Raw genomic sequence first — 13,257 nt, 5'->3', positions numbered from 1 at the left:
TTATGGCCGGAATTTAAATCATAAGGACCATTGTTCGACCATCAATATGCCCATTAATTTGACAAATGCCATAATAAAATGATTTTCAAATAAATCGCAGCTTAATTAGATCCGCTCCGAATAGTAGCGTGCCGAGTTGGCGTGTAACCGGGGTAGTTACGCTTTGCACATATGGTAAGTGTGATAATGTCGCAACCTAATCGAGGCGAAGAGCGATCCAAGATTGTAACTCTCATGCCATTTGTATAAAATTAAAAATAATGAATTCTAAAAAATTGAATTTCATTTTTTTTGTTTTTTTTATAGGAGCATAATGGATTTTTAAAAAAATATGTAATTAAATTACTTAAGACTCTTTTTTTTAATTATAATTTGGTCAAAATTTTGAAAATATCATAAAATATTCCTTAAATCTCACTTTAAATAATAATTTCTTAAATACTTGAGATAGGAATTTGTAATTTCTATTATTAAATAAATACACCGAAGTCTTTTTTATAAAACAGGGTTCACAAACATTTTCAGCTTGGATTTTCTCCAGAAAAGGGTTAGGGTACGGTTCAGGAAAACTTTCAAAGAAAAAACCCTGGCAATCTGGCTAAGGCTGCTTTTGTAGTAAAACTGACATCCGTCCTTCAAAAGTAAATCTCATATAAATGTTACTAGTATGATCTCCTCAAGTCAATGTGATAAACACTTATAACATTTTTAATTAGATTGACTTTCGACAGAATCAGATGTCCACCGCCATTATAAGCAACCTAAATGACACAATCATATTAAATGAAATCATTATATTGAAACGCATTAAACTATACCTTTAAGTGTGGCTAAAAAAATGTTTTAAAATCTTATTTATTTTAAAATTAAAATAGTGAATTTAAATTTAATAAATAACAACTTAACATCAATCATATACTCATGTTATTTAATTTGTATAGTTGAAAATAATAATAAATATAATTCATAATGTATATACACAAGGAAGGTAAATTGATCGCAATAATTATGACATGATATAGATATACAATAAATATGACGATATTCGCAATTCGATTTTAAAATAATTATTTTTCGCGAATTAAGTATAATTCAATATATTTTGTTTTGGTAAATATAAAATTCAGCTTAAAGATGAGCTAGGGTGGCACTCGACTAACATGACCTCTCGATCCGTCCCCGCACCCTTCTTCTGGGACAGCACGACGTCTATCAAAACGTTTTTATGATAGCTGAAGCAATGGTTCGATATCTTTTCCTGCACTATGTCGGGAGAGTAAAAAGTTTCCTTGTAAGAGCACAGGTGACAAAACAGAACGAGAATTTGGTCAGGAGGGTTATCGTGCGTTTCCGTAGGATGGCTACCGCGGTCTATCCCAATATCCCGATTTGGTATTGGCTCACTCTCGGTATCCCTGATATCGTGGTGATTGCTTAACCCATTTAGATTAGATGGAGAGGGTTTACTAGTAGGAATAACACCGTTCAGTACTTTACGAGATTTTTGGGGGAATTTGGCGTTGGTAGACGGGACAAAGTTGTCAGAGGTAACGTGGGGGATTTTGCCTGCTACGCTTAAATCGTTCATTTCTTTGGCGGTTGTTATTACGCTGTTGTTGCGACGGTTAACGGGAATGTCTTTCTCGTCTTGTTTTTCTTTCCTTTTTACTAGATTGTCACCGAGTAGGGGATCACAAAATTTGGTTCGATTTTTGGCATTGCTCAAGTAAGTCCTTTTGCTTTTAAGGGTTGTTAGCTCTATTAGAGGGGTGTTGTCGCAGATGGGTAAGTAATCACGGACGTCAAACCGTTTCTCCGGCGGAGAGATTATTTTGATATCTTCTTCTTCATCCTCTTCCATGGTCAAATCTATAAGCATCTTCGGATTTGGATCTACGGGCAACTTTACCATGGGAAGTTGTTCATGATGTACAGACATGATTTTAGGAGTGGGTGTGGGGAGAGTATGAAGGGCAGTAGTCTTGGGTGATAACCGAATCAGCTTAATTTTGGGTTTTATCTTGTTGAAGGTTGGCTTGCTGTACTTTTTCTTGATGGCCAAACTGGGACTTCTATTGAGAGGTTTGAAGGAAGGAGGCGAGATAGTCTTGGAAGATCTACGATTGTGGAGTATAATATTGTTTGGGGATTGATTAGAGATTCTAGACGATATTCTTCTCTCAGCATGGACCTTGTCCTTTGGAAAAGCCCGTCGGCCCATAGAGCTATTAATATTGCGGGAATTGGAAATAAGGGATGCTGGTTTATGGCAACACAATGAAGTTGGGGTTTGGTGATCATTGCACCATCCATATATTCTTTCGGTGTAAAAACAACAGTTACATATGGAAACATGGTGAGGTGAGTTTATATTGTTTAAGATGGGATGCAAGCCATTAGTTTTAAATAAGGTAGTATCACTATGTGAAGAATAATATTCTGAATTGTAATAATCCCAATATTCTAAAGATGTTTTGACCACTATAGAGTGAATAGATTCTTTTATAAGGGGTATAATGGTACTTTGGAATTGAGAGTTGGATTTGTGGATGGTGTCAAATTTACTACTATATTTATTTTCCATTTTGCGCAAGTATATCCTATCTCTTGCATTTAGACAAAAAGATTCAGCTGATAATTTAGTCAGGCACACCTCAGGATCCAATCTTTTGTGCAGATGGGCTAGAAATTTGAGTGTATAGGAAGCAGACCTTTCACCAATTTCGGGATGAGATGGGAATGCATTTTTTGAAAGGCAGTCATAAGTAAAAGGATTGTAACAAAATTTGTAAGCATAGGATTGGGGTGTATTAAGTTTGCCACTATTGGTTGAAATATTGGATGGCATTTGGTCATGAGGCAAAATAATTGGGGTTGATAATGGTAAAGGTTTTACCGGCACTTTTTTTGTCAAATAATAATCATAAAAATTGGTGATAGACCTAAGCAGGGTGGGGTTAGTCGGTTTTCCTTGACTGTAAATATGAGAATATCTGTTGTATAAATTGACCATCTTTAAAATGTTATTATTATATGAATTTGTATTTGTGAGAAAGTTTGTATTCCTTTTATGATTATTTTGATTATTAAATGTTTGTTGAGGATTTAAAAGGGTTTGATTAAATGGAACTGACTGGGGTTCAGAATCTTTATTTACATCAGGCATATCATAATAATACTTTTCGCAATATTTTTCATATCTAGCACAATTTAAATGTAAAAGGGGCTGCTTCATCTTGTGAATCATTTTCAATGTTGAGAAAAGTTGTTTAACTATTTTTTGTTCAGGAGCTTTTAAAAGATGTTTAAATAATTGGTGAGCATTTGAATATAAGTCTAAAACTTCATAGAATTTGAGATATTTATCAAATTTTTGAAAATGTAAAAGGGCTGTGAGATAACTGTTTAGTAAAAAGCGTGGTTCTTTGATCATATTAATTAAACATAATAAATGTAGTTTATCAGAATTGTTGGCATTTGGGTTTTTATTAATATTCTGTGATTCAGGTTGTTTCAGCCATATTGGAGAATGTGGGAATAATGATAATAAATTATCGTATTTGAAATCTGTATTAAATATAATGGCATTTTTATTATCATTTATAAAGGAATCAACTGGATCTAATATATTATATGGTAAATTGTTGCCAACATTAATATTTTTGTTTGTATCAAAGCAATTTGTATTTTGATCAATTTGTAAGATATTTGTGGTATATATATGATTTGAATTATTTAATTCTTTAAAACCAATTGTAGATTTAGAATTTAATTTACTTTTGGGTAGAATTTTATCAAAATTTTGAATATTTGGCAAAATATCATTTCTGTGATTATGAGAATTTTTAATAGATATCAAACCAATGGATTCAAGAAAGCATTCCTTATTATTTTGAATTTTATGCAAGTGGCCTGAATATACATTTTCTGATATTCTTACATTTTTTATATATTTCAAATGACATTTTGGCAAATGTTGGTCAAAATCTATGTCAGAATAAAAGAATTCATAGCATTCAGTACATATGTGTTGAGGTTTGGAAATTTTATCTAAATAATTTTAAAACACATAATTAGCATTATATAGAATTGATATAAAATTATTACTTGTTTTTGTTAACTTTTTTAGCATTTTCTTATCATTATCCTAAATAGAATTTTATCAAAGTATAAATAAAAAGTTATTTACATATGGCAAAGCAAATGCAGTGATCTTGGTTTTATTTCTCAGGGGGTAAGACATTTAAATCCTAAATATAGTAATAAACATTATTAATTTGATTTTCGGAATTTATTCATATAATATATTTTTATTTATAAATTTCAATCATATTGTGAATATACTTATATATATATGAAATATCATATATTTATATTTAATTATTACGTTATAAAATTTTTATATTAATAACGATGTTTTAAAATAAAAGTATATAATAAATAAGTAAGATAGCATATATCAAATTATAAGTTCTATTAGGCTAAAATGTATTTACTTTTAACTATTAAACTATATTATATAATTATTTATAAATTTTAATCATATTATGAATATACCTTTTTATATATGAAATATAATATTTTTATTATTCTGTTATAAAATTTTTATATTAATAACGATATTTTAAAATAAAACTAAATAAATTAGTAAGATAACATATATCAAAATATAAGTTGTATTAGGCAATAAAAATGTATTTACTTTCAACTATTAAACTATAATATATAATTATTTATAAATTTTAATCATGAATATTCTTTTTATATATGAAATATCATTTTATATTTAATTATTCCGTTATAAAATTTTTATATTAACATTTTAAAATAAGACTAAATTCTAAATTAGTAAGATAACATATATCAAATTATGTATTAGGCAATAAAAATGTATTTACTTTCAACTATTAAACTATAATATATAATTATTTATTTGATTGTAAATTAATAATATAATGTATTAGTAATATTTATAGAGGGCGTTAATAATTTGCACATTTGTTCAATGCAAATTATTTGTTATTTACATATAAAATTTATAATAAAAAAAATAATTAAACAATTTAGATAGATTTTAATATAGAATAATATCGAGTTTTAAAAATTTAGATAATTTTATTACGTAGGGATGGACTAGAATGATAGAATCTTATACTGTATTCATAGTTCGGCGAAATGTATAATAATTAGTTAAATTATTATATTTATATCATATTTTTATACTTCACCTGAATTGGCATATCTGTGAATGTATGGTTACGAATATATTTATAAATATGGATTTATATATATAATATTATTTTAAATTTATTTATTATAAATTATAACTGACTACTAACCTAATAAATTATATATATATATTTTAAAAAGTAAATAACAATTAATGTAATTATTATATTAATATTGTATTAAGTGAAAGAGGTAAATAATAAGTCCGTAAGGTAAAATTTAAGTTAATATTATTCAAATATATTAACATTCCTCCCTCTGTTCTTTCTTCAGTATAGTGCGGGTAATGTTCGTTATAGTTAAAAAAGAAAGTAACATGCTATATATTAATCCAAATTAATAAAAATTACTGAAAGGAGGATTATAAAATAAAATAAATGGATAAGAGAAATATACATTACATTAAAAATTACATTAAATAATGTGAAAATCCCAAAAGAATAAAATATACATTAATAAAATAGAGTTCTAGAAATTTGGAAATATTAATAAAATAAAGAAATATAGACCGGAAGTAAATAAAATTTAAAAGAATAATTAAAAATAAATTTGTTAATTTTATTAATTTTATTAATTTTAGTTTATAGATATATAAATGATAAAATTAAAATTGACCATTATATTACACAAAACAAATATACACATGAATAACAATAATTTATTAGGGGTTAATATATTATTTTATGAATAAAACTTGTGATACCTTGGTTTTATATCTAATATGTATATATCTCATAGCAGGCAATATTTAAGTTAACTTTAAAAATCGGGTTACTCCTGGATGGATTTAAACCTAGGTCGAAGCTTATAATGATTGTCAAGATCTCTAGGTTCTGAACAACACACGCTATTCGTGAACAACGATTTTAGTATAAGAATAATCTAGACTTGTATAATATTTATATAAAATACATATAATTATATAATGTTCGATATATAACAATGAATATGTGTCCAAATAACTAACAAAATTTAATATTTTTAATATCCTAAAACCTCACTTAAAAAATAAATTTTTATAGTTACAATATCTGAATATAGAATTTTATGTATAAAAAGAAAGAAAGATTTGAACTGGTCAAAAGATATGCAACCTGGTAGGATTATTGCTCTCAAATATTTTTATAAACCATAGTTGGATATTAGGAGTTCGGATTCGTAACAATCTTGAATATCTACTACACTATTATAATATTTTTTTTTAAAACAATGTAGCCCAATGGCGTCGCTAGGGGGGTGGAGGGAGCGCAGGGGCTCGAGTCCCTGAAAAATTTGAATAGTCCCCCTGAAGCAAAATTTTTTAAAAGCTCCTTAATATCCCCTTGAACTAAAAATAAATTCTTTTGATTGCCCACTGAATGATTTCTTTTATAATTCCATAAAGTAATATATAGATATAATTTTATTATTTAGAAAATAAAACTATTTAAATTTTTATTAAATGAATATTATTTTAATTATTAGATTAGATTAAAACATATAAATAATATTTTCACTATGTCAGCTTGCAATCAAATTCTGTATTAAAAATATAATATCAATAACTCACTAAATATTACGCTTTAACAGTTGAAGTTTAATTGACTTTTATTATTTAAATTATTATTTAACCCTAATTAAATATATATAATCATATATTATTTAAAAATTAACAAATTTAATATTGGAATTAGCCGAGTTCAAAATGACTAATCAACTGTATATTTATTCATTTTAATATCATACCTTAAAAATATTATCAAGGTCGTAGATATATAGTTTATAATCCTCTACTATATACAGTTGTTTATAAAATATTAGATATAATGCCACTTTTATAGATTTGACAGTTATATAAATATTACAGTTAATATTATAATAAATTTTACTAATAAATGGTTTTAATAATAAATATAATAACAAATTGCATTCAAGTATTTAACGCCATCTATTTAGATATAAATATATTTAAAAATTAAACACTTTATTATTCATCCTGCAATAGATGTAATAAATTTGATATCTTTTCTACTCTTTTTTTACGTGTTTTTAGGAAAGCTATTTTTTTCTTATTCGAAAAACAGTCTTGAGTTAAATTTTTAATACAAGTATATTTTTGATATTATTACAAACTACTATTATTTTAAGATATAATAAATCAAGGTGGTACTACAATGTGTAAAATCTTAATTGTTTCTTCATATCATTCTGGTCCTTATTTTATAGTTAGAATTTCTAATATGGCATTGCCGTATAAATAACACCAGGCTTCAATATATTTGCATAATTATTTCTTCCAAAGATTTTTAGTGTTTTTATTTTATCAATTTATCCAACGTAATAAATTCTGATAGTTTACATCGTGAGTGTCATGGCTATTACTGCAAATTAACCAGCATCTATTATTGTGCTATGTAATTTAAGATTATTACTATACGGCTGAGAGCATATAATTGCATATTTTAGATAAACAATAATGGTCAACTGTGTAGTCGTTTATATATCATTTAAAATGGAAGATAATCTTTTAGAAATTTAATATCTCACAATAATTTTCTCGATTGCATATCTAGCTTCCATCATGTCATCTAAGAGGAAGCTCTAACCACCATAGAGTTTTATGATTTGGATTGGTCGTTTATACTCTCTCCTTCAAAAATTGTTGATTGGGTTTAGGCCAATATTTCCTTATTAGTCCATTCTATAAAACATTGTCTAAAATGGTAACAGAGAGCTATACTAGTTTGATAACTTTTTGTCAGTGTAAGTTGTTAAGAATTATATATTGCATTATGTGTCGTTTTTTATATGCCAGTTTATTTTGTATGCATAATATAATAAATGACAAAATATGAAAATCAGAATAATTATTCAGAGTTAGCAAATTTTATAAAAGTATAATATATTAATATAAAACCCGGCTGAAGGCCCGCAAATTGGAAAGTATGGGGGCGAAGCCCCCCAGAAATTTTTTTAGTTGAGCCCCCTAAGATTATGAAGGCTAGCGACGTCCCTGATGTAGCCCCACACCTGGTATAATCCTACTGGCGCCCTGATTTAATAATAATTATAAAAATATATCATTCTTATATTCTCCATTTATTATAATGTTTTGACTATGGATAATATATTTAGTTGTGGATTTATTATATTTTTTTAATGTGTAAAATTAATATAATTATGATTTTGTTATATATGATTTGGGATAATAATTCAGTTGTTATTTATTTTTTTCACTTATTTTTTGTTGTTGAAAGGTGTCACTATCCTTTACAATCTTAAGGGGTTTATAAAAAATTTTGAATTATTTTTAAAATTACATTCATTTTTTTTAAATTTTGAGGGGACTCTTCAAATTTTTCAGGGGGCTATGGTCCCCCTCCAGTGACACTACAGGTTGAACTTGTTCAATTAATTTTCTTTTCCAAATTTATCGGTGCCGTAAAATGTTTTTTTTTATTTGTCAGCAACATGGTTAAGGGATGTAACACAAAATAAACTTTCCCTATAGCTTCTCCAATTTTTAAAATGTGTTTTTTTGATTAAATAATTATGGTTTTGTTTATATTTTACTACTATATTTTTTCCTCATGGTCAATAAATCATAATTGTGTTTAGCTTTTGTATGTATGCTCTCATTCTCAATCATTATCGATCATAGGCGTAGCCAGGATTTTCCTAAGGGGGGGGGTTAAAAATTAATGGGGGCTTCGCCCCCAGACAGCTTTTGCCGGGCCTTCAGCCGCGTTACCTTAGTCTATATTTAGTCATAAAATATTTTTATAAAATAAAAGGTTAATTTTAATAAAAAATAAGTCTGGAACAAATATGAAATATATTTTTATTCGTTTATCTGAAATATAATAAATTACTTGTATATACATTTATATAAAAGCATGGTAATAATTTATTCCAAAAAGTATTAGAAATTTATTTATAAAAAGTAAGTCGACATATAGTTGATATTCCTCTATTTTATGGAATAGTTACAAAATACTAGGTAAAATTCAACTTTTATAGACATATTTGACAGTTAGAGAATATATTACAGTCAATTATATAACATCATCTTTTTATTTTAAATAAAAAATGATAATTAATTTTCATATTATTTATCCCACAATGTCTTTAAGAGATATTCTGATGTCCTTATCAATATTTTATAGTTTTCTAAAATATATAATTCGCTATATTGGTAAAAAAATACTTGATTGTTATATGATAATTGATAAAATTAGATATACTGTAAATATACAACGTATAATATTCCACTGTCTGTATTGTGCATCAATTTTTTTATTTAATTTATTATTTAATTTTATCAATAGTTTTATAATTATAGTTTACATTTATTAAGATTAATAAATTAAAATTACTCACTTTATAAAAAATTATATTTGATATTATTAGTAATTTTATGGATCTATTATTAATAATTATAATACATTTCACGTTTGTCTTAAGACTTATCTTTGGCTTATATTTCATTTCTTAAAAAACATTTTTGATTCATTTTTTTAATATATAAATGCTTTTATAAAAAAATATCAACATTTACATTCTTTCTTCCAAATTATTGTTTAAGATATATGCATATATTTTTGGGGTCAGGGAGTGGGGGAGGACTTAGAAGGATATTTTTTTATTAGCTTAAAATGATATTCACAAAGAGTGATAAATTTCTGAAGGTAGGGGGGTATTTCCTCTTGCCCTCCCCCCGGCTACGCCTATGTTCTCGATAATATTAATGGCTCAACACAAGTAATATTTATCTGAAAAGTATTTTTTTTAATACAAAAATAAGATAATGTAATAATGGAAGTATCCATAAGGAGTAGGAATTTTGGTTAGAGAAATGTGGGATATGGTTGGTGGTCAATTTAATGTTGGAGAGACATGTATTAAGTAAAGTTAATTAATTTATTTGATAGATATGACAGGTTTCATTATAGACAGACTAATATAAATTTTTGGGTTGAATTATTTGTTATAAAATTTTATAATCATTTGCAATTTTGGATATTAAAATTTTACAAAATACTCGTCTTTAATTAATTACCTCACCTGCAAAATATTTTTATAATTAAAACAGATGAAATATATATAATACAAGAAATTTGAAAGTTAATTTTTAATATGGAATATATTAAGCTCAATTGATTAATTATTTCCATGAAAAAATGCAATGTAAACAAAACATTTCAGTGATAATGAATTTTATGTAAAGCATATTAAATAGATACTGAATTGTCCATTTTCCTTAACTCATTATGTGTACTGGGAGAAATTATTTTATCTTCAAAACCTGCATTTATATTACCTTCAAGAATCATACTAAATAAAAATTTGTTAACCAATGAGTATGATAGGATTAAAAATATAGTAATCAAAAGATTAGATAAAAATGAAAATTTCATCCTCATTAGTGATAGGTAGACAAATATAAGAGAAGAATGTATTATATGTTATTATAATAATCCCAAGCCCCATATTCTGTAATTTAAATGAAACAGGGACCAATTGGCATACGGGAGAATATATATCTAATAAATTTATTAAAGTAATTGAAAGAACAGGAAGAAGGGTCGGACTGGCCATAAGATTAAGTTGGCATTTCTCCAAGAAAATCTCGATTTTGGAGGCTGATCAGTAAAAAATAAAAAAAAGAGACCGATCAGTTTTTTTCATATTTTTCTCTTATCATATTCATATATTTTATATATTCAAAGTTATCAAAATTTCCTTTTAGCATTTAGAATAACATATTAATACATTTTATGAGATTATCATTTAGATATTGCTATTTTATGGAGTTTTTTTTTTAAAAATGCTCATGAAAGACAAATTTTAATTAAGTTATTAATGCTGTTATAGGTAAAATTATGAATTTAATATTATAAAAGGGAGATAGGTAGCAAACTATTAGTGTGCAAATATATAGTACAAGACTTGATCTTGGTGAAAATAATTCATCTGGCTAAGAGAAGTTCTTAAGACTTTTTCACGTGCCCACCAAGGTGATGGCACGTGAAAAAAATCTTATATTATTATATAATTTATAGACCTAATCCGATTTTTATAAGGCAAAAACAACTTGATAAGTTAACTAAATCTTTAACTGAGAATCCGAAAAAATTTTAAAAGTTAAATCCGATGTGATTTTTTAAAATAAAGCTATAAAAAAATGAAAATTTATGAACTTGGAAAATGATTGAAGATGCCAAGTCTTCCATCTCCTTTCGAAATAAATCTAAAAAAAATGGCGATAAATATTTAAATTAAAATATTACTGTTTTAAAGCTATCAGATAACATCTGGATTCAAAATAAAGTGTTTAAGCTCAAATTATAATTATAACAAGGAGGATGTATAGTGATGAAAGCGATGATGAATGCTCGAAGATTGGATTAATTTTTATATTTTTAAACATTTTTGCCTACAATTGATCAAATTATAAATAGTTCAGCAACCATTAAGTTTTGGGTGGGACAAAGAGCTTATAACTAATGTCAATATTTACAATTTTTTTTTTGTATTTTCTCTAAATTTTGTATTTTGATGAAATAAATATTTACGGTATTTCTGGACTTAAAGAAAGTTTTACCATTCTAAAATTATTCAGTGGCACATTACGACATGAATTGTCTTCATTTCCGTTATAGTGAAGAGTCTATTAAACGGTTAAATATTACAAAATAATTGTAACACAAACCAAGTAATCAATGCTTAAAATGTAGCTATAAGATTCTTCGATGTTATGATATGCATACTACCAGAGTTTGGCATGTTACCTAATAGAAGTTTGCAGTTACCGAATCTCGATATAGGAAAAAAGATTTGTAGGGTCAGGAACAAAATACTCAAAATTTTTATTTAAATAATATGTCAATAGAAAAAAAATAATCAACATATACTTATAAAATATTTTTTAAAGGAAATTTCCCGATAAAATTTCCCTAATAATAGTTCCCCAAAAAATTTACATCCCTAACAAAGTGTAAAAAAATATTATATTGCAAAAAAAACATGTGTTCTAATAATTATTGTCATATACAGGGTTGCCAGGTCAAAATTTTTAAATTGCGGGAGAAATTTGGTATTATGCGGGAGAAATATAAAAATTGCGGTATAAAATTTTTTTTTTGCGGCACTTAATTATCCGCCTATTATTTTTTATTAGGTTATATAAATATAAAGTCGGTAACTATTTTTCAAAAAAAATAACATCTTGATTTATTAAAATATATTAATTTATAAAAAAAACCAACGATCTTTTTTATATAAAAGAATGTAAACACGATAAAATTTTATAAAATAAAAACCATTTTAATTTTACAATTAAAAATATATTTTATGCGAATGTCCTGCAAAACGACCGCAATTGGAAATCTACCGTGTGTGTGTATAACATTATAGGGATAGGCGCTTAATTATCACGTATCACGTTTAAATAAATAATAAGGTACTCCAAAAATAAGAAATAATACAGATGAAACTACAGTTGTGGTGTAATCACTTATATTGTAGTACAACATTCACAGAGATACTTATCATCACAATGTTTGTAGAATCTTTTTTATATAATATTTAACGACTATAATATAAATGAAAACTATACTTGTAGAACAAAAATGAGCAAGGCTATCATCAATGTTTTAGGACCTAAATCCAGGAGGTCAATTCTTGAGGATTTGAAAAATGGGCATACACATGCAGCATCTAATAAGGGAACTTGATCCTCCGCTATTTCATCTAAATTAAGGTCGTTTCAATAAAACTATTAAATCTTTTCCCCATAAATAGTGAAAAATCCAAAGACATAGTTAACCATATAATGGTAAATATAGCAGATTCGAGATTATCAATAAATTGCATGTCAGCTTTCTGATTTGATAATGCCTCAGGGAATTTGGTAAAAACTGTATTTACAGAATTGAGTCAGCACAATGGTGGTTGCGATATGTTCCTAATACCCGCAATCGATAGAATTTTAAAATTTTATAAACCTTTAAAGATATATTTCTTAAAAGTTGCAATCGGAAGAATCTT

General features: G+C 26.4%; 1 protein-coding gene across 2 annotated transcripts; it reads right to left on the bottom strand.

Moving 5' to 3' along the window:
• Positions 1 to 984: 984 nt before the first annotated feature.
• Positions 985 to 4,738, bottom strand: LOC135924134 (uncharacterized). Of its 2 annotated transcripts, XM_065459190.1 has the most exons (4): positions 4,703 to 4,738; positions 4,190 to 4,250; positions 4,108 to 4,147; positions 985 to 4,050 (listed from the first exon to the last, which is right to left on the bottom strand). In XM_065459190.1, exons 2-4 carry the CDS (start codon positions 4,241 to 4,243, stop codon positions 1,124 to 1,126), a joined length of 3,021 nt encoding a protein of 1,006 aa, XP_065315262.1. In that variant the 5' UTR covers positions 4,244 to 4,250; positions 4,703 to 4,738; the 3' UTR covers positions 985 to 1,123. The 2 variants fall into 2 exon arrangements, with proteins under 2 accessions (XP_065315262.1, XP_065315257.1); XM_065459185.1 differs by lacking the exon at positions 4,703 to 4,738 and having other exon boundaries at positions 4,190 to 4,295.
• Between the last annotated feature and the right edge of the window lie 8,519 nt (positions 4,739 to 13,257).

This window comes from Gordionus sp. m RMFG-2023, chromosome 1 (genome assembly GCF_954871325.1).
Source record: "Gordionus sp. m RMFG-2023 chromosome 1, tfGorSpeb1-WG-v2, whole genome shotgun sequence".
NCBI classification, from domain to species: Eukaryota; Metazoa; Nematomorpha; class Gordioida; order Chordodea; family Parachordodidae; genus Gordionus; species Gordionus sp. m RMFG-2023.
The sequence above is the reverse complement of the archived record's forward strand: the minus strand, read 5'-3'. Positions and strand labels throughout refer to the sequence as shown.

Coding starts and splice junctions, on each gene's coding strand:
- LOC135924134 (XM_065459190.1), bottom strand. CDS start 4,243: ATGTCTTACCCCCTGAGAAATAAAACCAAGATCACTGCATTTGCTTTG. Junction 4,148..4,189: donor CTGCATTTGCTTTGCCATAT/GTAAATAACTTT, acceptor AATTCTATTTAG/GATAATGATAAGAAAATGCT. Junction 4,051..4,107: donor AAAAAAGTTAACAAAAACAA/GTAATAATTTTA, acceptor AAAATTATTTAG/ATAAAATTTCCAAACCTCAA.